General features: G+C 50.5%; 1 protein-coding gene across 1 annotated transcript; it reads left to right on the plus strand.

Annotated features, from left to right (window-relative positions):
• Positions 1-20,422: 20,422 nt before the first annotated feature.
• Positions 20,423-24,823, plus strand: IL10 (interleukin 10). The gene is made up of 5 exons (XM_041762976.1): positions 20,423-20,662; positions 21,493-21,552; positions 21,815-21,967; positions 22,894-22,959; positions 24,010-24,823. Exons 1-5 carry the CDS (start codon positions 20,495-20,497, stop codon positions 24,100-24,102), a joined length of 540 nt encoding a protein of 179 aa, XP_041618910.1. The 5' UTR covers positions 20,423-20,494; the 3' UTR covers positions 24,103-24,823.
• Positions 24,824-25,427: the final 604 nt, after the last annotated feature.

Genomic DNA, 25,427 nt, shown 5'->3' on the forward strand with positions numbered 1-25,427 from the left:
GACCTAGACTGGCCCCTATGCCTGAGCTATTTGCAGAGAGAAAAGAGACCTCCTCCCCACATCCCTGCCCCCTGCAAGACAGGGGCCTTGCCTAGCCAAGAGCAGGACCACTGGGACATAGGGGTAGGGTTTGGGAGGACTTGAGTGATCTGCAGAGCACAAGGTCTTAGGGCCCGTCATCCTGTCCTAAGGGATGTACTCACTGGCCTATGCCTTGAGATCCCCAACATTCTCCATCCCACAGCACCTTTGCCAATTCAAATGGGAAGAAATAGGTATAGAAATCAAAGGGTATGGCAGGATTGCAAATCAAGGGGCTTGGTACAGGTCATGGTCCAGGGAAATCCCCAAACAGAAGTGCCCCAGCTGGTTTCCCCATCACTTTGGGTAACTTTCCATTGCCACACACCCACCCGCACCCCCAGGTCTCTTCTAAAAAATCTATTGCTCACTTAGTAACCTGTTGGGTATGGGAATTAAATGAAGCAATGAGCCCAGTTACTGAACTTGAGAAACTACAGCCTACATGAAACTCGTATCCACATCCCAAGTAGGGAGGATCCAAAAGGGTCTACAGTTATCACGGGGCAAACTGAAGTGCAACAGCTCAGAGAAGAAGCTCAATATCAGTGAGAATCGAAGCAGTGGGAGGAGGCTTCCCCGGGGGAGGCACTTCTAGGGTACAGTCACATGACAATCAGTGACCGTGTGGGAGACAGGAGGCAGGAGGAGTGGTCTAGGGAGCAGGGAACAGAACATTGGCACATTTGAGGGGAAAGCCCATTGAGAGAAACTGGAGGGAAATAACCACCGTTTGCTGAGTGCCTACTGTATGCCACTTGCTGTGCCAGGCACTTTCATCTGTTATTTCATTTTATCTTCCCAACAAAAGTGGTAGTGTCTTTACTTCCGTTTTGCAGATGGGGAAACTGAGGCGCTGGTATGAATTTAGCCTTGACCTGGTGGTCCATGAGGAGTCTCTGCCAGTGGCCAGACTGGGGAGTAGCTTGGTGATAATGATGACAGAGTAAGACCGGCTTGGCCATGGCCCTTAGGGTGTGGAAAACATGGTCTATCTGTCACCTGAAGGGTCAAGAGGAGACACGACCCTGAAGCCCTCTAGATGGCTGTGGGCCCTTGAGTGATGATCTCACACCTGGGGAGTCACCCTCATGACTCAGGTGCACTAACATCAGCCTCTGCCCCAAGTGCCTTTCTCCACACGTGTGTCAGCTATGTCCACTCTCCTTCCCCTGATGCTCGGCTTCTCCTTCTTGTCAACAAGCACACTCCTCCCCGGCCCGGCAATTGGATGAGGTAATTAATCATCACTAACTGTTAATGAGGCCAACGAGGTGTTATCATCACAGCCACCAACGTGCGGCTATGACTAACTGACTAGTGTCAGAGATTCAGAAAGCATTGATAACTATTATAATTATTTTTCCAGTCTTCGTATTTTTCCGATTTTTGAGGTTCCAGGTGTGAGCTGGAGAGTGAAAGGAAGACCCAACCTTTCCCAGAACTGAAAAGATGCACCATTTGGTTCAGCCTCCCACCCGGCCCGCGGTGGGTGAGGGGAATGCCTGCCGGGTCCTATTTGACTCTCCCAGCGGCACCTTGATGAAGGCCAGCGTCGCTGAGCAATCTGGGGGCTGGGGTGAGTCAGGCCAGATGGGGGAATCAGGAGCTTGGTACCCGAGCGTGGCCGCCCAGGCATTCAGTAGTCGGGGAATCCCTCAAGGGAACCGTGGACCCGTGCTGACCAAATCCAGCCTGAAGGAAAACCCTGTCTTGCTACATGAGTCCTGATTCATGGAACTTGGCTCACGTGCTGCCCCTAACGCTCCCGACACTTTAAAAATAGCCACTGCCACCCCATACGCCCCCCACCTGCTCCCCCAAATTCCTCAGACACATACTCCACCTGAAATGGAGACACCCAAGTATCAGCGACTCTAAGAGTTCTCCGCGGGAGGCAACCCCAGGACCACCCCTGGGTGGTCACAGTCAGTGGCCCGTTTGGGGATCTTAGAGACACTGCCCATGAATGCTTCCAGTCTGCCATCGGGGACTGGTCCTGAACACCACTCACTCCGCTGTTCATAAAATGCAAACCATCTTCTATGGAGGGACAGAAAAAGCAACGAGAGAACTAACATTTTTCGGGGACTTTCTACGGGCTGGGCATCATCTGGTGAACCTGAAATACTTGGTTTCGGCGCCTCTTCACACAGCCCTGTGGAATGGATAATCATGACTCCTTGATTGGAAAGAGGCTCAGTGGCTCCAGCTTGCCCAAGGCCACTCCGCAGAAGTCGGCAGGGCTGGAAACATCTTCAATTCCAAAGCCCGAGTGGTTTTCCTGACACGCCGCTGGCAGCTCCGTCCTGGGGAGGGACGCCAGAGTGTGTGGCCTCTGGGGCCACACGGCTCGGGTTCAGATCCTGCTTCTGATTCTTAGCAGCCGCGTGAGGTTGGAGTGGGCACCTGAGCTCTCTGACACTCAGTGCCCCCAGCTGTAGGATGGGCCGGTGGGGGCACCAGCATCAATTCCCCAGATCTGTGATAGGATTGCTGTAGACATTAAAGCAGTTACCACATGCACACCGCCTACGACAGTGCCTGATACGTTCCGAGGGGTAGCTCTCGGTCTGTTTCTATTATTTCAAGAATATGTAATACTCCTATCAGGATCTGTCCTCAAAACAGCTCTTAAAAAGGGAAGGAACATGAATGTGCTGAACCCCAGAGGGGCAACCAGGGCAATCGTGTTTTGTCATTGCTCAATTTTTCCTCGGGTGACCCTGCCTGAGGGGCATAAACCACCGCTAACTAAATCCAGCCCTTAATGGGATGGGGGGTGGCGGGGGGTGGAGACCATGCCCAAGTCGGGATTGGGGAAGGAGGAGATGGCGTGAGGAATTCAGGCCTGCCCCCGGCCTCAGGAATACCCAGCCACGTTTATTCAGGAAGTGGGTAGGCGGTTGGTATGTTTATATATTATTTCCAGGGTGGATTTTTTTCTGCTCTTCCCCGGGCTCCTAGGTAACCTAGGACAAAGAGAAGACATTTCAAACTCAGCACTTAGCAGTCACAGATATTGCCAGGATAGGGTAATTCCAGACAAGTGGGCATCTGCCTATGACTGGCACTATTTATCTTTCATCTTGGGAAGGCCAAGTGAGACAATAAATCCAACCAGTCTGGGGAGGCCCAGGGCCTGCCCCGACCCTGCCCACGAGTGCGCGCATGTCCGCGCACGCAGACGGGAGGGGAAGCAGCAATGCTCTGGTTTATGGAGACACCCTATCTGCAGCATTACCCGTGAAAACTCGAGACGCTTTCTTGGGAGGGTGGGAAATTGCAGTTATGACCTACTTTTGAGTATTCAGTTGGCCAATTGCCTTTAAGAAAGTGGTGTTTTCCAGGGGGTGGGGAAGAGAGCACCTGGTAAGGGTGAAGCTGTTGGTGAAGGAAACCACACTGAAGCTTTAAGAGCCAAACAGCTGATAACGGGGCCCTGGAGGACGGATCAACGGGTACAGGAAGAGATGGGGCTGGGCACGGTGTGCAGAGAGCCAGACTCAAATCCTTGGGGACCCTCTGGACTCAGCCAGGAGCAAGGCCTCTGGAACTTGTCCCAGCCTCATAATGTACAGGTTGTGTTCACCGACTAGTTCTCTCTATCTGGTCCTACAGCCATCCCTGGAAACAATGTCCTTCCCGAAGAGGTCACCCTGGCCCTCCGATTGGAATCTGATTATTAGCGGATGTGACAGGCAGGCATCATTCGTAGATGAGACCGTAGGTCTGACCAGCCCTGGGAAAGCCCTGCTGTCCACAAAATTCTCACCCACACATGAGCTGTATGAGAGAGAGCAGTTTAACAAGAAGGAATGAAGGAAGAACATATCAAATGTCATCTAGCAAGTCATCCTAAACCTTCTGGAATTTGTTCTGAGAAAAGCCCCTATAAAATCCAAGTGCTTGCCTTGTGTCCTGCCTGCTTTCCCTTCAGGCTGCAGCGTGTGCTAAGGGGATTCTGAGGAGGGCAAAACCCTAACTCCCTACCCACTGCCCGAGCTGGTCTGGTCATGTCAGGAGGGGAAGGGAGGGGCGGGGGGTGAGGAGATGAGGTGTCAGAGGCCAGCGATGGGCTCGTAAACCCCCAGACACCTGCCAGAGCCATCAACCTGCGTCAGAGTCTGCACAATCAAAAGGAAAGAAAGCAAGTGTGCCACAACCAAATCATAGTAGCCAGAGTGGAAAATATAGCTCTGACACAGGCCGTTGGCTCTGGAGAAAATTTTGCCAATGAACCATATTGAGAGTCAATGTTGTTTATCTTCTATGATTTCCAGGCTTGGGGGGTGGGGGTTTCTCCTCTTTTTTTTAATCTGAGAAGTGACAGTATTTTCCTCTCTTTGCACGCCCTTGGGAAGGCTACAGACAGGAAAAGGGGCTCGGGGTCTGCAATGATGGCATCTCAGGGGCCTCGGGTTTTCTTCTGGGACACTAAGAGGATGAGGGGAGGACCACAGCCTTGCAGTGCCTTTCTTTAGAATCGAGCTATAATTGACATATCACATTATAGTTGACATGTTACATTTGATTGAGATACCACTGAGGTGTAATGCCACGTTTTGACGTCTTAAAAATTATCGAAGCCCCGTCGTTCGTCTTGGTGCGGCGACACAGGTGAAGCGGTGAACTGATTAGCGGGAGACCGAAGTTCTAACTCCTACTCTGCCGCTCAGGCAAGTTCTTGAAAGGCTCAGGACTTCGGCCTCCTCATGGGAAAAAAAGGAGGGTTAATATGGAAATTACCTGGGGAAAAAAGAATCCCTCCCAAATCGCTCCCAGCTCCAATGGCTGTAAGCACTTGGGGTTCACGCCTCACCCCACGCATCGCGGCTACTTGACTTTGGGCAGGTTGGCTAACCTCTCTCAGTTCCGTTTCTTCATCTGCAAAACCACAGTGAGGTGGACCCTGCTTCCCTCCCAGGATGGCTGGGAGAAGAACGACACGGTGCGCATCAGGGCTCCGGGTAAACCTTGACGCGCCAGACACGCGGAAACTATTTGTATAATTTCCCTTTACTGCCAAATGGTAATGGAAGAAGGTTTTGACCATCTGGAACTCTGGGTGCTCCCCGGAGCCAATAGAAGAATTAGAATAAAGCAGGACGGGGCTTTTGTTGAAGAAAACTTTGTGACCTGCCAAATCATTAGACGTCAGGGCCCTTTTCCGAAAAGGCTTCAGGACAAAGCTTGGCGCCAGATGGTGTGGTCATGTCTGGAAAGCAAGGACTGGAACCACGTTACTCCAACTTCTCTTCTAGGTTAGAAAGAAGTCTTTTAGGTCTCCCATGGAAGAGCTAGACTGGCAAGATGATCTGCATGGACGACAGCCCTTTGGATTTAAACTGGACCATTTCTGATCTCTAAGGCTTTCTGGAACCTGGGAGTGGCTTCTTGGAAGATGCTTGTAGAGGGTGAGTGCATGGCTGTGTGCTCCGAAGCACTGGATTGGAAGGATGGGTGGAATTGGAGTAAATGAAATGTAGAAGAATATTGAGGAATAGCTTAGTAGTTTCCAGGAAGGAAAGTTTGGTGAACAGGTATGGCTACTTTAGAAAAGTCTCGCGCTTACAGGAAGCTACATGGCATCGTCTCTTGAAGTGGTTAAGGTCGGAGGTTCAATGTGCCACATAATGAGAAATCAAAGGGGCGCCTGGATGGCTCAGCCAGTTGAAGTCTGCCTTCTGCTCAGGCCGTGATCTCGGGGTTCTGGGATCGAGCCTAGAGTTTGGTTCCCTGCCCGCCGCCCTTGCTCACCTTCTCTGTCTCTGTCTCTCGCTCAAATAAATAAATAAGACCTTAAAAAAGAAATCAAAGAGTGATCGGGGTAAACCACCTAAGCCAACTAGCAGTCTGTGGGCTCTCAGCCTTGGGCCAAGCGGCGTCGAGTCCACGGCACGCAGCAGGCACATGCCACGTGGTAGCACACAGACAGCCTCAGTGACTCGAAGAAGAGCTTTAGGAGCTGCAGAGTCACGTACCGTGGCGCGCACACAAGCACACCCTCACACACCAGAGCCGATTGCTTAAGCTCGCCAGCTCTGGATTGAGGGGATGTGTGTTTCCCCAGACATGTCACAGGAAGGAAGGTCTGCAGGCTCCCTGTGAACCCAGGGCAGAAGGGGATTTTAGAAGGAAGCTTTCTGAAAAGTTCAGATTCCCACGGCCGTAAGGCGGTTGGCAGGAAGAAAGGTGAGGCCCGCAGACTGGACCCCTTGGAGGAGTGGGGGGGAGGATGAGCCTAGGGAACGCTCACGTGCCTTGGTGGTTCATGGCATGGCAAGGCACGAGAAATTCCTAGAGCATCCTCCTGCGGTGGTTCTGGGAAAAACCACGAAGGCCTTCCTCCATGAGTCAAGGATAAGACCACAAGCGAGCTCTTTCATGTCCTTAGCGATTCTGGGGCCTCAAAGCGTTTCAACCTATTCGCAAGCCTCTTGGATCCTCTCCAAGGGAGGAAAAGCACTGAGGAGTCTCCCCCATTTCACAGAGACAGAAAGCAGGGCTCACTGAAGTCGGCGGGCATCTCCACGGCCACACGGAAGAGAGACAAAACCACCACACGTGTCCTCTTCGGGGGGCACAGGTCTTTGCCATTTAAGGCTCTTGATCCCATCTAGTAGCCAAAATGAGCACGTTCACACCGGGCTACCTTGTGTCTCCTCCATCCCTGGCATACGTGGAGCATGGGCCCAGGTTCTGAAGACAAAACGCACACATGCACACTTGGATGACGTGTGCGTGCGCACACATGTGGACAAACACAGAGGATGCCTCACAGCCCTGGGTGGTGCGCACCAAGTACGTAGGGCCACGTAGGGTCACAAGCGCTGGAAGGTTTTGTAAAAAAGCAAGAAAGCTCTGTGGGATGAGCTTGGTGAAGAAAGGCTCCCGGAGGTGGTGACACTGAAAGACTCTGCTGGATGGAAGGTGGGGGGTACAGCCACTGCGGGTCCCTAAACCATGAGCTACTGAGGCAAAGTTGTTGTGAGAGAACAGGTTGTGTTCTGAGCACAGGGGAGAGCCCTCTTGTTCAGGCCAAGACCCGAGGCCGAAAATCTGGGGGCCAGAAGGCTGCAAAGGCATTCGGGAGTGTGCATACTGAGCTCGGACGGCTGGATTCTGCTCTGGACATTCGTACAAGTAGGAGTTGGGTGTTGACATGGCTGCACTAGGAAGATGGGCCTATGGTCTGGAAAAATCCAAAACGACTTAAGGAATGCAGTCTGTTCTCTGGTGGGCTGGGGTCCGAGGGAACAATGCTCATAAAGAGTTAACCTTGTTGTCTTTAGAAGAGTAATGACAGGAACCGGCAGCTCTTGCTGAACCTTCACGTGCCCTTTAGCTTGGCGGGAGGGGAAGTACAGGGGACCAAGGGTGGGGTCGATGCGAAGAACTCAGCTCCCCTCACACCATTTCTGCAACCCCAGATCTCGGCCGCACTGCCCCAGCGCCTCAACCTCAACTTCCCCACCACTGTGGCCAAGATAGGAGCAACCTTTTGGCCTATGTGGCCTCCAAGGTGCAACCCAGGCCCTCCCCCTCTCCTCCAGTTTTCTCAAAAGCCCTCTGATTTTACATGAAATGAAACAGAAGCCCCAGCTGTGGTTGGAGTGACCAGAAGCCCCTGTGTCCTGCTCCCCCCCATTTGCCTCCCTCAGGGGCCCTGCCTCTTTCGTCCCCTACAGCCCCCTCCCATCCCCTGCAAGGTGCAGGATGGGCTCAGCGAGGAGACCAACTCTTTCTCCACTCGCACCATCCTTTGGGTGTTCAAAGTCATTTCAGGGGCTCCAGGAGGGAAAAGGAGATTGCAGTGGCATCAACAGTCAGAGCTGAGCTGACAACAGTGGCCCTGGTGGTTGTAGTAACTGTAGCGTAGTGACACGTAGTGACTACTGTAGTCCTACTGGAAGCCACAGATGGCCAGGTAAGAGTCACTGCGTCCTCACGATGTGCCAGGCACTGTGACAAGCATTCAGCCTATTTTCTTTTCATATCCAGGAGGTGGCTATTATTTTTATTTTTATTAATAATAATAATATTATTATTATCTATGATAGGGTTCCCTCGGTGGAAGCATAGGTGGGGTCCTGGATGCCAATGACAGAGCTACGTCAAAGCCAGCTGGCCGGTGACATCCCACTAAGGACGTCCTGTTCTCCTCCTCCTTCCCCATCCCCAGGCCCAAGCCCCGTCAGCACCCCTCCCCAACACACAGGAGGACCTTGCAGCTCCCTTGACTGGGTACATGTTTGCTCACCTCAGGGCAGGCAGCTTTCGGCTTATATACAGATGCTTGAGTCATTTTTCGGAACCTGGAATGATGTCTTCCTAGATAGTCATTTTATAAATGCGGCTTTGTTGGTAGCCTACGATGCAACTGGGGTATTCTATATAAATAGCACCAACTTCAGGTCAGGTTTTTGGGAGCTGGGGTCTACAAGATGTACCAACGATAGTTTCTTCTTCTTCTTCTTCTTCTTTTTTTTTAGTTTCTTCTTTTTTAATCGAAACATAATTGACATACAATATGATGTTAATTTCAAGTCTATTAACGTGGGGAATCAACATTTGTATATGCTGAGAAATGGTCACCACAATAAACCTAATTACCATCTGTGACCATAAACGTTAATACAATATTAGTCACCATATGCCCCATGCTGTGTATTATGTGTGTGTGATTTATTTATTTTATAACTGGAAGTTCGTACATTTTGACCCCCTTCACCCATTTCACCTGCCTCCCCACCCCCCACCATTGGCAATCACCAATCTGTTTTCTGTATCTACAAGCCTGGGTTTGGGGGCGGGTTGGTTTTGTTTTTATTCCACATGTAAGTGAGATTGTAAGGTATTGGCTTTCTTTTTCTTTTTCTTTTTCTTTTCCTTCTTTCTTTTTTTCTTCTTTTTTTTTTTTTTTTTGGTATTGGCTTTCTGTCTGACTTATTGCACTTAGCATAATGTCCCGAGAGTCCACCCATGTCTCCACAAATGGCGAGATTTCATTTTTTTAAGGCCTGAATAATACATATATAGCACCTTTTCTTTATCCATTCAACGGACACTGGACACTTGGGTAGTTTCTGTATCTTGGCTCTTGCAAATAATGCCGCACTGAACATGGGGTGCACAGATCTTTTCAAGTTAGTTCTGTTTTCTTCAGATAAATACCCAGAAATGGGATTGCTGGATCATATGCTAGTCCTATTTTTAGTTTTTTGAGGAACTTCCACACGGCCTTCTATCGTGGCGGCACCCGCTTTGCATTCCCAGCAGCAGCGCACGGAGGGTCCTTTCTCTCCCCGGCCTCGCCAACACCGGTTATTTCTTGTCTTTTAGGTACTAACCGTGCTGACCGGTGTGAGGTGCTAGCTCGGGGTGGGTTTGATTTGCGTTTCCCTGATGATGATGCTCCCCGAATCTTCCTGTGCCTGTTGGCCGTCTAAGGAGGGTTCGGCTCTCTCGCTGCGCAGTTGACCAGCTTTGGGCAACATCCGAAATAGAGAAAGCGATCTCGGGTCACCCTCTATCGCCCAGTGCTCCCTCTCCCTGGGATCTCTCTCAGGGAGGTGTCTGTCCACCTTCCCCTGCAAGGGGAACCTCTCCTGACACCCCAAATTGAAGCCCCTCTATTGAAACCTTCTGCCCTGCTTGGCCGAGAGCTCCCAGATGACCCGTGCACCTTCCTCCCTGTGCCGGGTCACCCCCGGCCCCACGCAGAACTCATCCTCTGGGGTCAGCACACCTTAGGGGTCCCAGCTTTTCTTAGATAGCTTCCTCCCGGCTTCTCTAAATCTGACCCCCTCCTTGCTTGGCCCTTGTGAGACCCAGCCGAGGGCTGGAGGGCCTCGGCTCTTTGTCTCCAGGCCTGTGGTGGCTGAGCAGCACTGGGCCCACCGGCCCCACCAGCCCCACCGTGCCTGCCCCGGCCTCAGCCCCGGGGTCGCCTCCCCAGGTCCAGGAGCCGAGGTTCCCCCTGCCCCCCCAACCCCGGGCCGGGGACAAGGATGGACAAGGACAGAGCATTCCCTCCCTCCCGGCACCGCCTGCCTCGCAGCAGGTACCCAAATGGCACAGACATTTTAGTGCCGGGGAGCGTGCAGGCCCTTCCGAAAGACCTGTGAAGTGATCTCGAGGGCTTTCCAGTAATATTCTTTCCTCCCAGACACAGTCAATGTGAAAATGCGCTTCCTGAAGGTGATCACCTCCCTCCCACGCCCCCGACGTCCCCCCACCAACCGCGCTCTTGAGGAAAAGGCAGCATCACGTCCTCCCCGCCAGGCAGAGGCCCCTCGGCTTTCCACTGCTCTCAGCAGCCCTGACTCACAATGAAACTGCAACCTCAAGAAGGCTGGGGCCAGGATTGCGAGAAGGAAATACAGGTGAACACACACAGGGCCGCCCGGGGAAAGGGCTCAGGCTCTCTTACCAAAGGGCACTCCCAGGCCTGCCTAGAGCTCGGACCCAGAGCCGGGACCTGGCGCCTGCTGGCTCCCACCAGGAAGGATGTGGGGGGAGCACCACCCAAGTCTCCCACCGCCCAAGTCCCCTAGGAAAGCATCCTAGGAAAACAACTCTGGGGCCCCTGGTGGGGGGCTCAGTCGGTTAAGTGTCTGCTTTGGGCTCAGGGCATGATCCTGGGGTCCTGGGATCGAGCCCCACGTCGGGTTCCCTGCTCAGCTCTCCCTCTCCCTCTGCCCCTCCACCTGCTTGTTCTCTCTCTCATTCTCAAATAAATAAATAAATAAATAAATAAATAAACAAATAACCTTTAAAAGGAAAAACAGTTCTGTCCACCCCCCCATCCCCCCACTTATGGATGCAGAAAGCAAGGCCAAAGGATGGAAGGGGACAAGTCCAGAATCTCACAGTAGAGGCCCAGGGCTGGTAGCCTTTCTCCTGGACACCAGAGCCAGAGCTCTTTCTACTTGGATTGACATTTCTGTACCATCCCCGGAATACTGGGACAGAGAACCCAGTCCTGTTCTGAGGCGCCAGGTCCCTGAAGAGATATCCCTGGCCCTAGCAGCTGAGCACGCCCACGGAAGAGCAGCAACAACCGCAACTCGGACGCACTGACTACTCGTTACATGTCAGGCACTCATGATGCCCTTGTGTACACGCACCATTTCATTCAACCCTTATGACAACCCTGCAGCGCCAGTTACCGTATCCAGCTGTGGATGCTGCAGCCCGAGAGGTGCCATGGACAGAAAGGGGCAGAACTGGGTGGCACCTCTAGTCTGATCTGGGACCCACACACTCAACCGATCACACCCCACTGCAAAGACCAGCCCAAAAGGCAGGGTGCATCGTGTGGTTTCCGGGAACCCACCACTTGGACCCACGGGTGTCGGGTGTGGCGAAGTGGGGAAGACGCGTGTTTTGCTGACAAAGACCCAACCTTTGCTGTATGAGGAAGTATGTGACAGCATGTACCGTGTAAGAGAAGCGTGAGTGCACAATCCCCGGCCAATCGGGGAACCCTGAAACCCATCAATCAACCACTTGATCCCGATTTATATCTAATCTCCTGCTTGAGACTCCTGACCTTACTCCCAGGAACAGTCTGAGATCACCCAAAAGCCAAGGCATAAACAGGTTCTCCTTAATTTTTTGAAAGAACAATATATATATCTTTAAAGTGTTGATAGAATTGCAAAAGCATTGATACATCAAAAGTATCAGAACCTTGTAGGGCTTTCTTAAATACATTTTACAGTTCAGTGATATGTTATTTTAAAACTAGTGTTGAAGGTTGGAGCATCTGAGGGCCTTGGGAGTTCTTAGTCTAGCTCCGTGAAGAAGAGAAATTCTTCTTCCACTCATTCTATAAAGTCTCCCACAGTCAGATGGGCGGCTAGTCATCGCGCTTTGATTTGAACCCACAACGTCTGACCCAGTTACTAAGAGGGTGCCCACCTTGCCAAAGTGATTTCTAAATTAGCCAGATCAGAGAAAGCCCACGGATCATAGATGCCGCTCAACCCGGCGGCAGGGAGTGAGAAGAGACTGGAAAGTAAAATCTATTGTTTTGATTGGATAAATCCCGACCAGCGGACTGGAAAACATCTGATGTTATTTTCAGTTGGTTCTGAAAACTGAGAAAGCACAAGCTAACCAAAGAGAAAGCAGAGAGAGGCAGAAAGAGAGAGAAGAACTAAAAGTGGAAGTGGAAAGTTGAACCCCAAATAAGCCCACAGTGGAGTCCCTCTACGAGCCCCGTGCCCCCTGACTGCACCCAGCCCCTACGAGCTGGTCCTAGACCTGGGGCCCCTTGGAGAAGGGGATTTACGGTAATCAGTAGGGCACTGCAGATCAGCCCCAAAACTCCCGTGAGTTCTGACTTGAAACCACAAACACTGCGTGTGAGGCACTTGAGCTTCCATGACATACATTGATGTTCACAGGAGCCGCTGCACTGGAGGACCACACTGGCTATTCGGAAACTCTGAATAAGAAAGACAACTATGAAGCAGTGGGCTTCTCCTTTCTCCGACCAGGGCAGGTGACCTGCTGGTATCCCCCACATCTTCCTCGGAGGCCAAACTTTGATCACCCTCCTCCCACTCATCCTCACCCAGAGATTTTAGTTAAAACACTTAAGCCAATGATTCTCAAAGGGTGGCCCAAGGACCCCCGAGGGGTCCTCCTCATTCCAACAAGGTACAAGAGGCTGGATTTTCTTCATACACTTGCAACTAAACAGCAGATTGCCACGGATTGAGTGTGGAAACAGTTGTAAGAAGACTAACTCTTCTTTTAAACCAGATATTTGAAAATATTTGGAACAAATGTCAAACGATGTCGCTCTTCTCACCAAATGTATTCTGATTTGGAAAACATAGCTTTTTCTCACAGACTATGTTATTTATGTTAACATGTAGTCTTTATTATTACTTTACAAGTCATAAATAGATATTTTTAATATCTCCATTGTAGTTATTAATACAAGAAATATCGATAGACGGAATCCACATAAGCAAAAGCTCTTTGGGATCTTCAACAATTTTGAAGAATGTTAAGGGGTCTTGAATCCAAACAGCTTGAGAACAGGGGACTTAGTGAAACTAGACCACACTGGACACGGTGGCACCCTCCTGCTCCCTTCCCCAAAGAGTTTATGACCTAAGGATTCATGTAAATGGCATAGTCACCACAGAAGTGGCATGGAACCAGGATGGAGAAAGCATCTGGCTCTTCACACATGTGATGCAGATGTGCATCTAAAGCACACATCAAAAATATGTGAAATGGGGCTGAGGCTTTAGAGTCAGGGACTTGTTTTGGAGATTAAAAAAAAATCAGAGCTGGCAAGATGAAGGGAAATACTCAATTCTCTGCTCTCTTGAATCAGGTTCCTGGAGAGAGATGCTATTTGAGGGGTTCCTTGGTGGGAAAGAATGCCAAACTATGCCTTTGAACACTACTGCAGTCCCGTCTCAGAGGTAAAATACCATGGAAACCCTCTTCTGTCTGCAAATATTCTAAAGCTTCCAGTATTTCCCTGGGACAAAAGTACCTAAGCAAACCTTCTCCCCATCGCCACTTCGCCAGTGCAGGGCTACATACCTCACGGGCACGTAACAGATTCACGATAGCTTTGTAAATGGAAACTCATTTCCATGACTTTTGACTTCTCACCATTGCAACTCCACACAGGGCTCACGTCTTAGCGCCCTCTAGTCGTTGGTGCTGGCCCTGAGAGTTGAGAGTTATTAATGCTCATCTGAGTCAAGGAATTGCGTTCTGATTGGAGAAGAACAACCCGATGAGAACTGACATCAGATTCCACCTTTGCCATTACTATTTCTTGTCCCTAGGAAAGTCTCTTCTTTGGTCCTCGGTTTGTGCATCTGTAAAATGAGAGAGACGGATTACGTCCTGGTTAAGGTTCTTCTTCTGACACCCTATGAGAGAGGATAACACTTGCCTGGAAGAGTGTTCATTAGTGGCGAGATTGATTTTTCAAAACTGTAAAAGCCAAATGGGAACAGGCATAATAGTTTGTGAGGGTAGCTGCTTCCCCAAGTGAATTCATCCTCTACTTTCTATGAGATGGAAGACAAATGCAGCCAGTTATAGCTACCAAAAGTTTAGGAAGCACATACTCAGTCACTCAGTCCACAGATATTTAGCATGGACCTTGGATGTGCCCAGAATTGTGCCAAGCACTAGGCAAATAATGATAACCAAAAACAGAGAGGGCCCTGTCCTGGGGAGGACAGTGTGATGGCAAGGATGGAGCTCAGTCAAATGGTCACAAAGCCACGTATAACTATAAACTGGTGTGAGTACTATAAAGGAAAGGAGCAAGGTGTTATGAGAAGATATACCCAGAAAATCCAACTGGAAATAAAGAAGAACTCATTTGAGGAAGTAACATCTGAGCTGAGAACTGAAGGATAAAGAAAAGGGGAAGAACAATCCAGAAAGGGGGAACTATATGTGCAAAGGCTCTGTAGTAAGATAGAAAGCATGGATTATTTGAAAATAAAAAACAAAAAAAGAGGAAAGCCAATGAGGCTAGAGGGCAGAGGGAAGTGAGGAGCGCTGAAAGTTGAGGCAGAAGAAGGGTCAGATGATAAAGGAGTCGTAGACAGTGTGAATAATGTGAGTATTTTACCAAGAAAGAAAATGGGAAGCCAAAGAAGGGTTTAAATAGGAGAGTCATGATCAGATTGTTGTTTGCAAATAATCACTCTACCTACCAAGTAGAGAGCAATTTGGAAAATGGATATTAGAATATCAATTAGGCCTTTATTTTAAAGCCCAGGAGAGATTAGATTAGATTTGAATCAGACAGTTGTTGCTGCTGCTGATGGAATTGGAGAAAAGTCAGCAGATTAGGAAGATGCTTGTGAAGAAAAATCAGGAGCACCCAGGGGTGCCTGGGAGCTCAGATGGTTAAGCATTTGCCTTCGGCTCAGGTTGTGATCCCGGAGTCCCAGGATTGAGCCCCATGTCGGGCTCCCTACTCATCAGGGAGTCTGTTTCTCCCTCTCCCTCTGCTCCTCACCACCCACTTTACGGTCTCAAATAAATGAATAAAATCTGAAAAGAAGGAAGGAAGGAAGGAAAGAAAGAAAGAAAGAAAGAAAGAAAGAAAGAAAGAAAGAAAGAAAGAAAGAAAGAAAGAAAAGAAAAAAAGAAAAAAAAAGAAGAAAGAAAGAAAGAAAAGAAAAAAAGAAAGAAAAAAAAGAAGAAAGAAAGAAAAAGAAAGAAAGAAAGAAAAAGAAGAAAGAAAGAAAGAAAGAAAGAAAGAAAGAAAGAAAGAAAGGAGAAAGAAAAGATAAATCAGGAGCACCTTCTAATACATTGGTCATGATTGGCAAGGGAGAGGAAGGAACCAGCAAGTTATTTCTAGGTTTCTAGCTTGTACGTTGGGTTACATGGTGATGCCATTTACTAGGTTAGGGAACACAAGGTGAAGGTGAGACCAGGGAATGGACATGATTTCAGCCCCCTCTACAGAACCAGCTATATAAATTGGGGGCCACTCGTTCAACGATTACTAAGAATCTCAAGGCAGGAACAGCGGAGTAAGAGCCCTTCTAAGTATGGGACCCTGTGCGCCTGCACAGCTCTTCCGCACTAGTAGTGATAATCACTACACTAGGACTCTAGCGCCTACACTAGTTATCCCCGGTAGTCATGCAGACAGCAAAAACAGCTGTGTCCTCCGGGTGGCAAAGGCTCCAACACCTGGTGTCCTGGCCCCCGTACGCCAAATTTCTCATATGAGAAGTCACAGATCACAGTGTCTGTCCCCTAAGGAAAATCCAAATTGCTTGATTTGGTGCCCCAGTTGCACAAAGGGGAATTCCACGTTGGCTGTCCAAAGATCAGCCCTTCCGCTGTGGTTTGCAGTGTCTGCCGGCCACGATCCTAGGACAGGCGCCCAATCCAGTTTGCATAACCCTTGCTTGATTTGCCCTAGGGGTGGCCCCTACTTGGGCTCTTTGAAACTTCTAATCCACCTGGCCCATATTCTGAAGCACTCCCGCCACAGGCCAAAGTCAGAGAAGCCCAGAGGAGGACAGTGCCACAGAGCCCTGTCACCCAAGGCCCCTTGCCCAGCCACACTTGGGGTTTTGCTGTCAGCCTCCGTGCTGTTGAACAGGCCTATTGCGGCATAGTGGCTGAGGAAGTTTCTGTCCAGGATGCTAAGGAAGGTTATTCAAGGGAATACTAGAAATTTCGAGCTGAGAAAACCATTGTACATACTAGATGTCCCAAATAGGAAGAAAAGAAACTCCCATTATCAGCCCTAAATTAATAACTATGAATGAGTGAGTAGAAGCCAAGTCCCAAGAAGATTCTTCATCAGGACCATCATTCGCCTATCCTGGGTGGGGGCCATCCCATCTTCTCTGCCTGTATCACTGACCCGTTGCTCCCTCCCGAGTGGCCCTGTTGCTAGGCAAGCTAGTTGAACCCTGGGTCTGGCAAGCCCCCATGCCTTAGCCTTCCATTTGTGGCTCCAGTGGACCCCCCAGAGAGCAGCTCCTTCCTCTTGGGTCTGAGCTGTAGAAGTTCAACAACGTGCAGAGCAATGATGCCAGGAAGCCTGCCATTTTGCTGAGCACAAGGGTAGCTGGGAGAAGATTCCTTATGAGTTCTTGTGCCTTAGATAGGACTCTCAAAATGTATTTACACAGTGCACACACACACACACACACACACACACACACACACACGCTTATAGTGCTCATCTGCCTGGACCCCTCTGCAGCTAAACTAGTGAAACTCACTGAGGAGAGTCTATTCTGGAAAGACTGTTAGGATCTCCTGGTTGACATGCCTTAAGACTTTACCCACGTCCCTTCTCCCTGACATCTTGCAACAACAGAGAGGAGAGCAGGAAGGCAAGAACAAGCGGGTTCTAGATGACGAGTGCTCTACCAGCCTCAGACTGCCTGCCTCTGACTTCATGTTAAGTGAGGCCAAAAAATAATACCCTTTTCTTTTTTAAGCCACGATTAATCAGATTTTCTTTCATTTGCAGTTGAATGCAGAAATTCAGGAATATTCTGGAGCAGGGGTGGAAAGGCAAATTGATTTCCTATCCCACAACCTTCCTCTGATTCCCCAGAGATTCCTCAATGGAGAAAGTCATTTAAATTCAATTTCGTGATCATCTCATAGACCCCTGCTAAGCATCTGGACTTGAGGGAAGACTAGACTCAGGCCATTTACCCTCATGGAGCTCACAGTGATCAGCGGCAGTCGAGTCTTCTGGAAATCCACAGAACAAAATGGTGCCCAGACCGACACTCTACCATCCGTAGGTGCCCGGTCTCTCACTTCCTCCCCCAAAAGGGCTCTTCCCTTGTACTAAAACCCAAACTCAAACTTCCTATGCCGTGCAGACCGCTGACATTTACGTCTCAGATGTGACTATGAGTTTGAGACTTTTCCTGATGGATCCTATGACTAGACTTTTCGAATGAATGAATATCCTCACAGGCTTGAGAAATAGAATGATGTCCACGTTTACTATTCTCATGGTTTTGCCAATATAAAAGCAGAGGCTCTTAACTTTCCTCAAAATGTTCATCCCTGTTTTCTTCTATCAGCCTGATGTCAACCCTCTATGCTGGTAGGAAAGATATTGGTATCTCCATTTGTTACGTAAGGAATTGCGTCAAAAAATTTGCCATGGTTACCTTTGATCATTTAGATTCTGAAATTTTGAGATGGGAGAGGACCGTGACTTCAAATCAGCGGGGGAAAGGTCGACTATTCAACAAATGGTTTGAAGTAATTGGCTGCATGCTCCTGTACCTCACCCTACCTAATGGCTTATGCATTAAAGAAAGGCAGAAATGGCTTTGGCCCACCTCCCTTCCTCCTGCCATCTTGCACATGTGCATATTTGTGTGTGTGCATTTACACACTTATCTCAAGTTATAAGAAGACAGTGGAAAAGATGCTGGCCTGGCTCCCTGAGTTGCTTCCCTATCTATCCGAGTGCCTGCCTGTGCCCAGACCAGCCTCCTTCATGTTACTTCCTCCAGCCTGTACAGGCTCATCATGTACTCTGCTATGCTGTAGAGCAAAAAGAAAAGAGAAAGCTGTAGAGCTAGCACCTTCCTCCATGGACCAGACCCTATGCTTGGTATCAGGTACACAATGAATAATAAAACAACATCCTACTTCAGGGGGCTCACAGCTGACTGGGGGGAGGCAAGGTGTGCACATAAGGTGACAGCAATGTCAGATGGTAGGTTTAGCAGTGGAGGCAAGAACAGGGTGTGGTGGCAGAGAAAGATAGGAGGGGTCTGTGCTGCATGGATCAGGGAGAAGGGCCTCAGAGCCTTGCCTGGGGTTTGATGCCTCTGGCCTGACTCCCTCCATGCTAAGTCTGCACCCAGAACACCCAACTCAGAAAGGCAGTCAGCCCGATGGGCGAAAGCAGGCACAGCCCAGGAAACCCAGAAGACAAGAGGGAAGGACAGGGGTAGAGGGGTGAAAACTCAGCTCCTCACCTCTTTTCTCTGCTTCCTGGCAGTAATATTCAATACTCCTAAGCCCAGGGTAAATCAGCAAGAGCAAAAATTCCTGTGTTAGCTTCACTCTTGTTTCTAAAAGGTTCTTTTCTCCCTTCACAATTCTTAGGTTTTTGCACTGACATTCCCCAAAGTATTGGAAGGGGAGGCCATGGCCCCCCTGATCCTGACCCACAAGGTGCACCCACAGGTTGGAGCTGGACCCTGTCATTTCTTCCCCCAGGCCCATTCCAGATTGGCCTGGCCCCAGTACGTCTGCCCCATTTGCTCTGGCACAGTGAGAGCAATGGGGCAGGCTCAGGATGCAGTACCATCTGAGGTGTCCCAGGGCTGACACAGGAGGGCAAAGAAATAACAGAAACACTGGTGACAACCCTGTATCTGAGTCCGCTTGTCACTTTCCCGAGCCCCTTCCCTGTGAAGCCCAAAGGCCCCTGGGCAGGCAGGAGGGCAGGTACTCTGTTGCCCTCTTGGGACAGATGGAAAGTCAAGCGACTTTTCCTGAGGTTTAAAGACTGACAGAGCCAGGACAGAGACCAGGTCAGTGCTCTTCCTAGTTACTGTCTTCACGGGGGAGGTAGGAAAAGCTCCTATAGAAGAAGGTCAAGGTACATCAAGGGACCCCCAGAGACTTTCCAGATATCTGAAGAGAGGGTGTCACTCCCCCTCTCCTTTCCTTATTAGAGGTAGAGCAACTTTCCTCACTGCACCTGCCTACCGTACCTGCCCACCCTCAAACACACACACATCACATGTGCAAATCCAAGACCAGATGGCTAAGACTTCTTCGGAAGGAGGGAAGGGACAGGTAAGAGAAAAAAAGGGGGGGGGGTTGCTGCAGTCCAGTCTTCATGGAATCCTGACTTAACTTCCTTATTATTCCTGTTTCCCTCACCCCCCATCTTTCAAGCTTAAGTGTCCAACCACAGAAGCTCACAACTAAAAGAAACCATGAGGACTCTTCAATCTAAACCTTATCATTCCACACCCTGGGGACCGTGTAGACAGAGTAAGGAGCATGGCCCTACTGTCAGGCAGGCCTGGGTGCAAAGTCTGACCCTCTCACTCAGCACCCATGTAACCTTGTGCAGGTTACTTAGCATCTCTGTGCCTCAGTTTGCTCACTGTAAAATGGAGATGATAAGGGTCACAGTGACCGGCAGGTGCCAAGCTATCAAGAAGTATGGACCACTCTCACGAACTTTCCCAAAGTACTGGGACAGCCAGTGGGAAGCTGGCCTCTGCAAGGAGCCGCCTTGGAACATAAAATGCAAGAACCAGAGGGATCTATGAGGATATTTAACTCACCCTAGTTCTCACTTGGGGAAACTGAGGCTCTTCCCAATTCAGCAAGGAAAAGCCTTGGGTATTCAATCCAGGTTGGGGAGGGGATCCAATTATTTCTCAATCTCAGTGCATTCTGGAACGGCCAATTTGTCCACGTCACTGTGACCTAGGAACACGCGCATAGAACCCACAACTGCTGGCCTCTGTGCACAGAACAGCTGTTCACCCCAGGAAATCAACTTTTTTTTTTTTTTTTTGTTAAGAAAAGCTGGAAAGTTATTTTAAAACAGAGAGAGAGGTAGCTCATCCTAAAATAGCTGTAATGCAAAAGTTCATTGTTCAACAATCCCTTTTGCTTACAGTGCAAAAAAGCGAAGAACTTTAAAAAGTTAAATAATGCAAAGTTTGAGAAGGGAGGGGTTTAATGAGAAGAAAACAAGAAAACGTTTGCCAGGAAATTTGTGACTCTGTGGCTTTTTATGAATGGGGAGGCCTCACCGCACCCACACTATAAAAGGGGGACACAGTAGGTGAAGGTCTACACATCAGGGGCTTGCTCTTGCAAAACCAAACCACAAGGCCGACTCTTCAGAAGGCAGAGCTTCGCCATGCCCAGCCCAGCACTGCTCTGTTGCTGCCTGGTCCTCCTGGCCGGGGTGGGAGCCAGCCGACACCAGAGCACCCTATCTGAGGACGACTGCACCCACTTCCCAGCCAGCCTGCCCCACATGCTCCGAGAGCTCCGAGCTGCCTTCGGGAGGGTGAAGACTTTCTTTGTGAGTATGATGCCTTCCTGTCCTTCCTTCCTTGCTGGCACTGCCTCCACCAGGCATCCTGCTAGAGCTCTAAGAATCCTCCTTCTTGTCCACCTCCCTCTCCAGCATTCACTTCCCTCAAACTTAAATTCTTAAAAGAGTCCCAGGTCAAGCCATAGGTTCAGTGAGTTAAGCTAAGCCCGGGTGATGCAGCAAATGTGCAGAAAATGCCACCTCCCGGGGAGATGCACTAGGACTCCTATGCTTAGCAACTTTTTTAAAGATTCCTCTGGAGCTCAGTTGGCTGGGAGAAGTCATGAAGGGTCTGCCTGAAGGTGACAATGCACTCCCCATCCCTTGTGGGGGGAAAACATATAGGGTCTCCGGGGAGCACATTTCCAGAACCTGGAAGCCTGCTGGTTTGGGAAAGCGCCTTGCAGGGGGGGAAGCCTGCATTAGGAGATGCTTCCCACCTCCAGACAGCTTTCAAAGCTGCAGCTGGGGGTCTGCAGCAGGGAGAAAGAAAAGCCAGGACCACCGAGGGGTGGGTGGGCCCGGGTGGACCCTTCCAACCTGATCGGGCTCTGCAGAGAGGACACCGGCACCCAGGCAAGCTTCTCGTGGTTCCAACGCCCGGCAGCCTTTTTTAAAAAAAACAACTGGATCCTCAGGGAAAGGACCCGATTGAACTAAGGGTTCCAGCGCTATTGAATGTCCTGTGTTGAAAATCTCCTTTCCATTTTTGGGGCCAGGCTGCGCTGATGAAACATCAGAAGCTCTATAAATAAGAGGGAGTCGGAAAAGACATTTCCTCCATCCTCCTGCTCATTCTCCTTTTGTTCTTCTTGCAGCAAATGAAGGACAAGCTGGACAACATACTGCTGACCGGGTCCCTGCTGGAGGACTTTAAGGTGAGAGCCCGGCTGGGTGTGCGGGAGGGGAGGCAGCAGCGTGACTCAGAGCAGGGAGGCCGCTGCTGGGAGCTGGGTCCGCTTCCTTTGCTTTGAAAAGGAGAAGTGGAAAGATCTTAACTCAGCACACAGCCAAAGGGCTGTCCTGGGGGGAGGTGGCTGGTTAAGAAAGGTCCCTGGGGACAAAGCTGTCCTCTCAAGCTAGGGCAGCAGCTCTTCCTCCCAGTCACCCCCCCTCCCCCCCAAACGCTCTTGCCCTTAGGGTTACCTGGGTTGCCAAGCCCTGTCGGAGATGATCCAGTTTTACTTGGAGGAGGTGATGCCCCAGGCTGAGAACCACGACCCAGACATCAAGGACCACGTGAACTCCCTGGGGGAGAAGCTCAAGACCCTCAGGCTGAGGCTGCGACGCTGTGTGAGTGCAGAATTCTTCCCCTGCGGCTGGTGGCTCCCCGGCCTTCCAGAACCTCCGCTCAGAGCCAGGGCAGGCGGGCAGCGGCTGGAGCTCCATCGCTTGCTCATTGCTCTCTCTGAGCGAGGAGTGGGGGAGGCGGCGAGGCATTTACATGTTTGCAAACAGCTTTCCTGTTATTTGTGAGTCATTTGTGGGTTATTAGCTACTCGCCTCTCCCTCGGTGAAAGGGGCCCCGCGCTTCAGTCGGGGTTCCTCTGTCCCCTGTGGACCCTGCAAAAGGGGCCGGCAGGCAGGGTCCCGTGGAGAAGAAACCCCACTTCCCCCTCAGCCTCCACCTTTTGAAGGCAGAGCTCTGGAGCGGGGCATTGTAGGGCCAGGGGGCCCCTCGCCCCCAGACTGCAGTGGGGTCTGCAAAGGATTCCCCACTGGACCGACCCCGGCCGCTCCCCCCCCTTCTCCAAGGGGGGAAGGAGCTGGTCTGGTTTGTAGGACGGGCCCACCAAAGGCCTTGGTCTGCATGCCCGCGCTGCACCTCCAGTGCTCCGGGACCCACAAAGGGTGCTGGTGGCTAGAGCCCACGAGGAGGAGGGACTGGGAAGCGGGAGGGGACAGCGCACTGGCTCAGCATTTGTCACTGGGGAGGAGGCTCCAAGCTCCAGCTCCCGGGCTTTCATGCAAGCTTTGCAAAGCTCGCAGAGTGGCTTCTGGAGAAGCACTTGTCACCTTCCTGGGCTGTTTATTCTCTGTCTAGTGGGCAAGGGTGACGCAGGGCTCAGGGCTCCCGAAGGAGCTGCCGGGGGGCCTTGGGGGGGGTTAGGTATCCAAGATGAGTCTGGGCCCTTCTTCAGGTCCCCAGCTGTCCCCCAAGTGCCGGGGACACGGGAGCTGGGAGCCGTGGCATTAACACTTTCCCTTTCCCCCCACAGCACCGATTTCTGCCCTGTGAGAATAAGAGCAAGGCGGTGGAGCAGGTGAAGAGCGCGTTTAGTAAGGTGAGTGGCTGCCCCAGGGGCTGGCGCCGCCTTGTCCCCGGCCAGGCGCAAGTGCCCAGCTACGCTGTCCTCCCCCCCAGGGGCTGTGGGAACCGGCGGCCCGTGTGAGCGAGGAGTTGCTGCCTCGCTTCTATTTGTTTTCTGTGAAGTGTCTTTGGGGCTTTCGAAATGACTGTTCCCCGCTTTGCAGGCCTGTGGGCTGAGCCAGATGCTGGCGAGAGTGACAAAGGAAACAGAAAGGAGCCTGTTGGGAATCTAGGCTAGAGCCACACGTGCCGGAAGGCAGCACGCGAGGGTGCACACACACCCGGGGCTTCGGCCTGGGCGCCCCAAAACTCTGAGCAGGAGGCAGCCCCCCGCCGGCGATCGGTCAGGCCCTACTCCCTTTCCAACTGCCGTTCACACCTGCCGGGCTGCCTCCGAACGTGGGCTCTCAGATCAAGTGGGGTTTCACGCGTCCCACTGTCCGCGACCCCCCGCACCCCCCTTCCCAGAACCAGGCGGCCTCCGCCCTCTGCGGGGCTGAGCCCCGGCTACAGGCCTGGGCCCGGGCAGGGCCTGCTCCCCCCGCCGATGGACGAGCATAACCATCAAAGGGTCCTTTCCTCCCCTCACTGTCCCATTTTCAACGTGGTTCCTCTACTGTCTTTTCTCCAAATTCTGAATAAGCGTCATGTGAGCACACGACCTTTAAAACTGTTAAGGCATCAATTTTAAATTGCTAAGGACTGCGCTCTACAAAGTGACGGTTCCTCTTGCCACTCTCTAGCCACCCTTTTTAGGCCAATGCCACGTCGCCTCTCCCAAGGCGCTGGGTGCACCCTCGGGTTGCCTGGGTCCATCCTTCACCTGCCCACACACGAGAGCCAGTGTGGCACCCGGGGCCCCGGGATCACACCTACCCAAGTCAGGGACCCATCTGGGCCCCAGGGTCACACCCACCCAAGTCAGGGACCCATCCGGGCCCCTGGGTCACACCCACCCAAGCCAGGGACCCGTCTATCCACTCAGATGGGGCTTTCACGTCACGTTTCCTATCTCCCTACACAGCTCCAGGAGAAAGGTGTCTACAAAGCCATGAGTGAGTTTGACATCTTCATCAACTACATAGAAACCTACATGACAATGAGGATGAAAATCTGAAACGTGCTGGAGAACCAAACACCCAGGATGGCAACTCTTCTCGACTCTAGGACATGAATTGGACATCTGCAAAATCCCATCCCGGGATGTGGGAGAGCCGACCAACTCCTTGGAGAACCCCGTCATACCTCTCTCTTAGAATATTTATTACCTCTGATACCTCAATTCCCATTCGTATTTATTTACTGAGCTTCTCTGTGAACTACTTAGAAAGAAGCCCAATATTATAATTTTTTTTCAGTATTTATTTTTTTCACCTCTGTGTAAGCTGTTCTCATAGGGTGATACCCTATGGTATTTGAGTATTTTAAGAGAAATTGTAAGTTATATAAGAAAAAAAGTGTTTCTTGGGGAGCCTACCGAAGCTTCCATTCCAAGCCTGACCATACTGTATAGCTGTGGAGCTATTTTCCCTGACCTCCCTATAATTTCTCTTGTCCCAGGGTCTGGGGCTCCTAGATTGTTATTAAGACTCTTATCCTCTCAGGAAGGGTAAGATAATTAATATTCCAGTGGCTCAGAGGGATTCCCTTGACCTCATTCCCCAACCACTTCATTCTTGAAAGCTGTGGCCTGCTTGTTATTTATAACAACCTAAAGTTGGTTCTAATAGAACTCAGTTTTAACTAGAAGCAATTTAATTCCTCTGGGAATGTTACATTGTTTGTCTGTTTTCATAGCAGATTTTAATTTTTAATAAATAAGTGAATCATTAAAATCATGTTACGGTGTCAGTTGACTTCTGTGTGACTACAATTGCTCCGTCAACATTTCCAAGATAGAAGAAAGCAGATAAATGAATTCTGCATTCCAGGGAAAGACAGCCAGCTACCCTCTCTCCCCAAGAAGAGGTAAGCTCCAAATCTGATCAGAGGCGAAGACTGTATTTTCACTTCAAAAGCCGATAGCACGGACGGCCATAGTCTTCCTATAAACTCAGTCCTTTAAGACATTATCCTTAAACTCTAAAAGATCATGCTGGTTTTCAAGACTAAGGTTGAGGTTCTTAGGGTACCAGCATTAGAAAGACAGGGAGACGACTTTTCTAGTGTTTCTTTGTCTTTGTTTCTTTGAGGGTATGGCCTGGGGGCTTTTTTTGTTGTTGTTGTGTTCTGGGTTTTTGTTTGTTTACTTGCTTATTTTGGCCTGTTTTGCTTTGTCTTTGCTTCTTCAAGCCCCAAAGGTGAATCCTAATTTACCTGGGCTGTTGTGAAAATTCAGATGAGGAGCTAACATGGAGATGATCCGTAGAAGTGTTTGGTTGTTATTGATACGCACACCCCAAAACTCCTACCAAATTCTCCTGGAGCTGAGATCAGAGGCCC

Source organism: Vulpes lagopus, chromosome 1 (genome assembly GCF_018345385.1).
Source record: "Vulpes lagopus strain Blue_001 chromosome 1, ASM1834538v1, whole genome shotgun sequence".
NCBI lineage: Eukaryota > Metazoa > Chordata > Mammalia > Carnivora > Canidae > Vulpes > Vulpes lagopus.

Bases quoted from the DNA above. Each gene is read 5' to 3' on its own strand.
- IL10 (XM_041762976.1), top strand. From the start codon at position 20,495: ATGCCCAGCCCAGCACTGCTCTGTTGCTGCCTGGTCCTCCTGGCCGGG. The intron at 21,968-22,893 runs GTGAGTGCAGAA...TTCCCCCCACAG, and splicing joins GGCTGAGGCTGCGACGCTGT to CACCGATTTCTGCCCTGTGA. The intron at 22,960-24,009 runs GTGAGTGGCTGC...CTCCCTACACAG, and splicing joins TGAAGAGCGCGTTTAGTAAG to CTCCAGGAGAAAGGTGTCTA.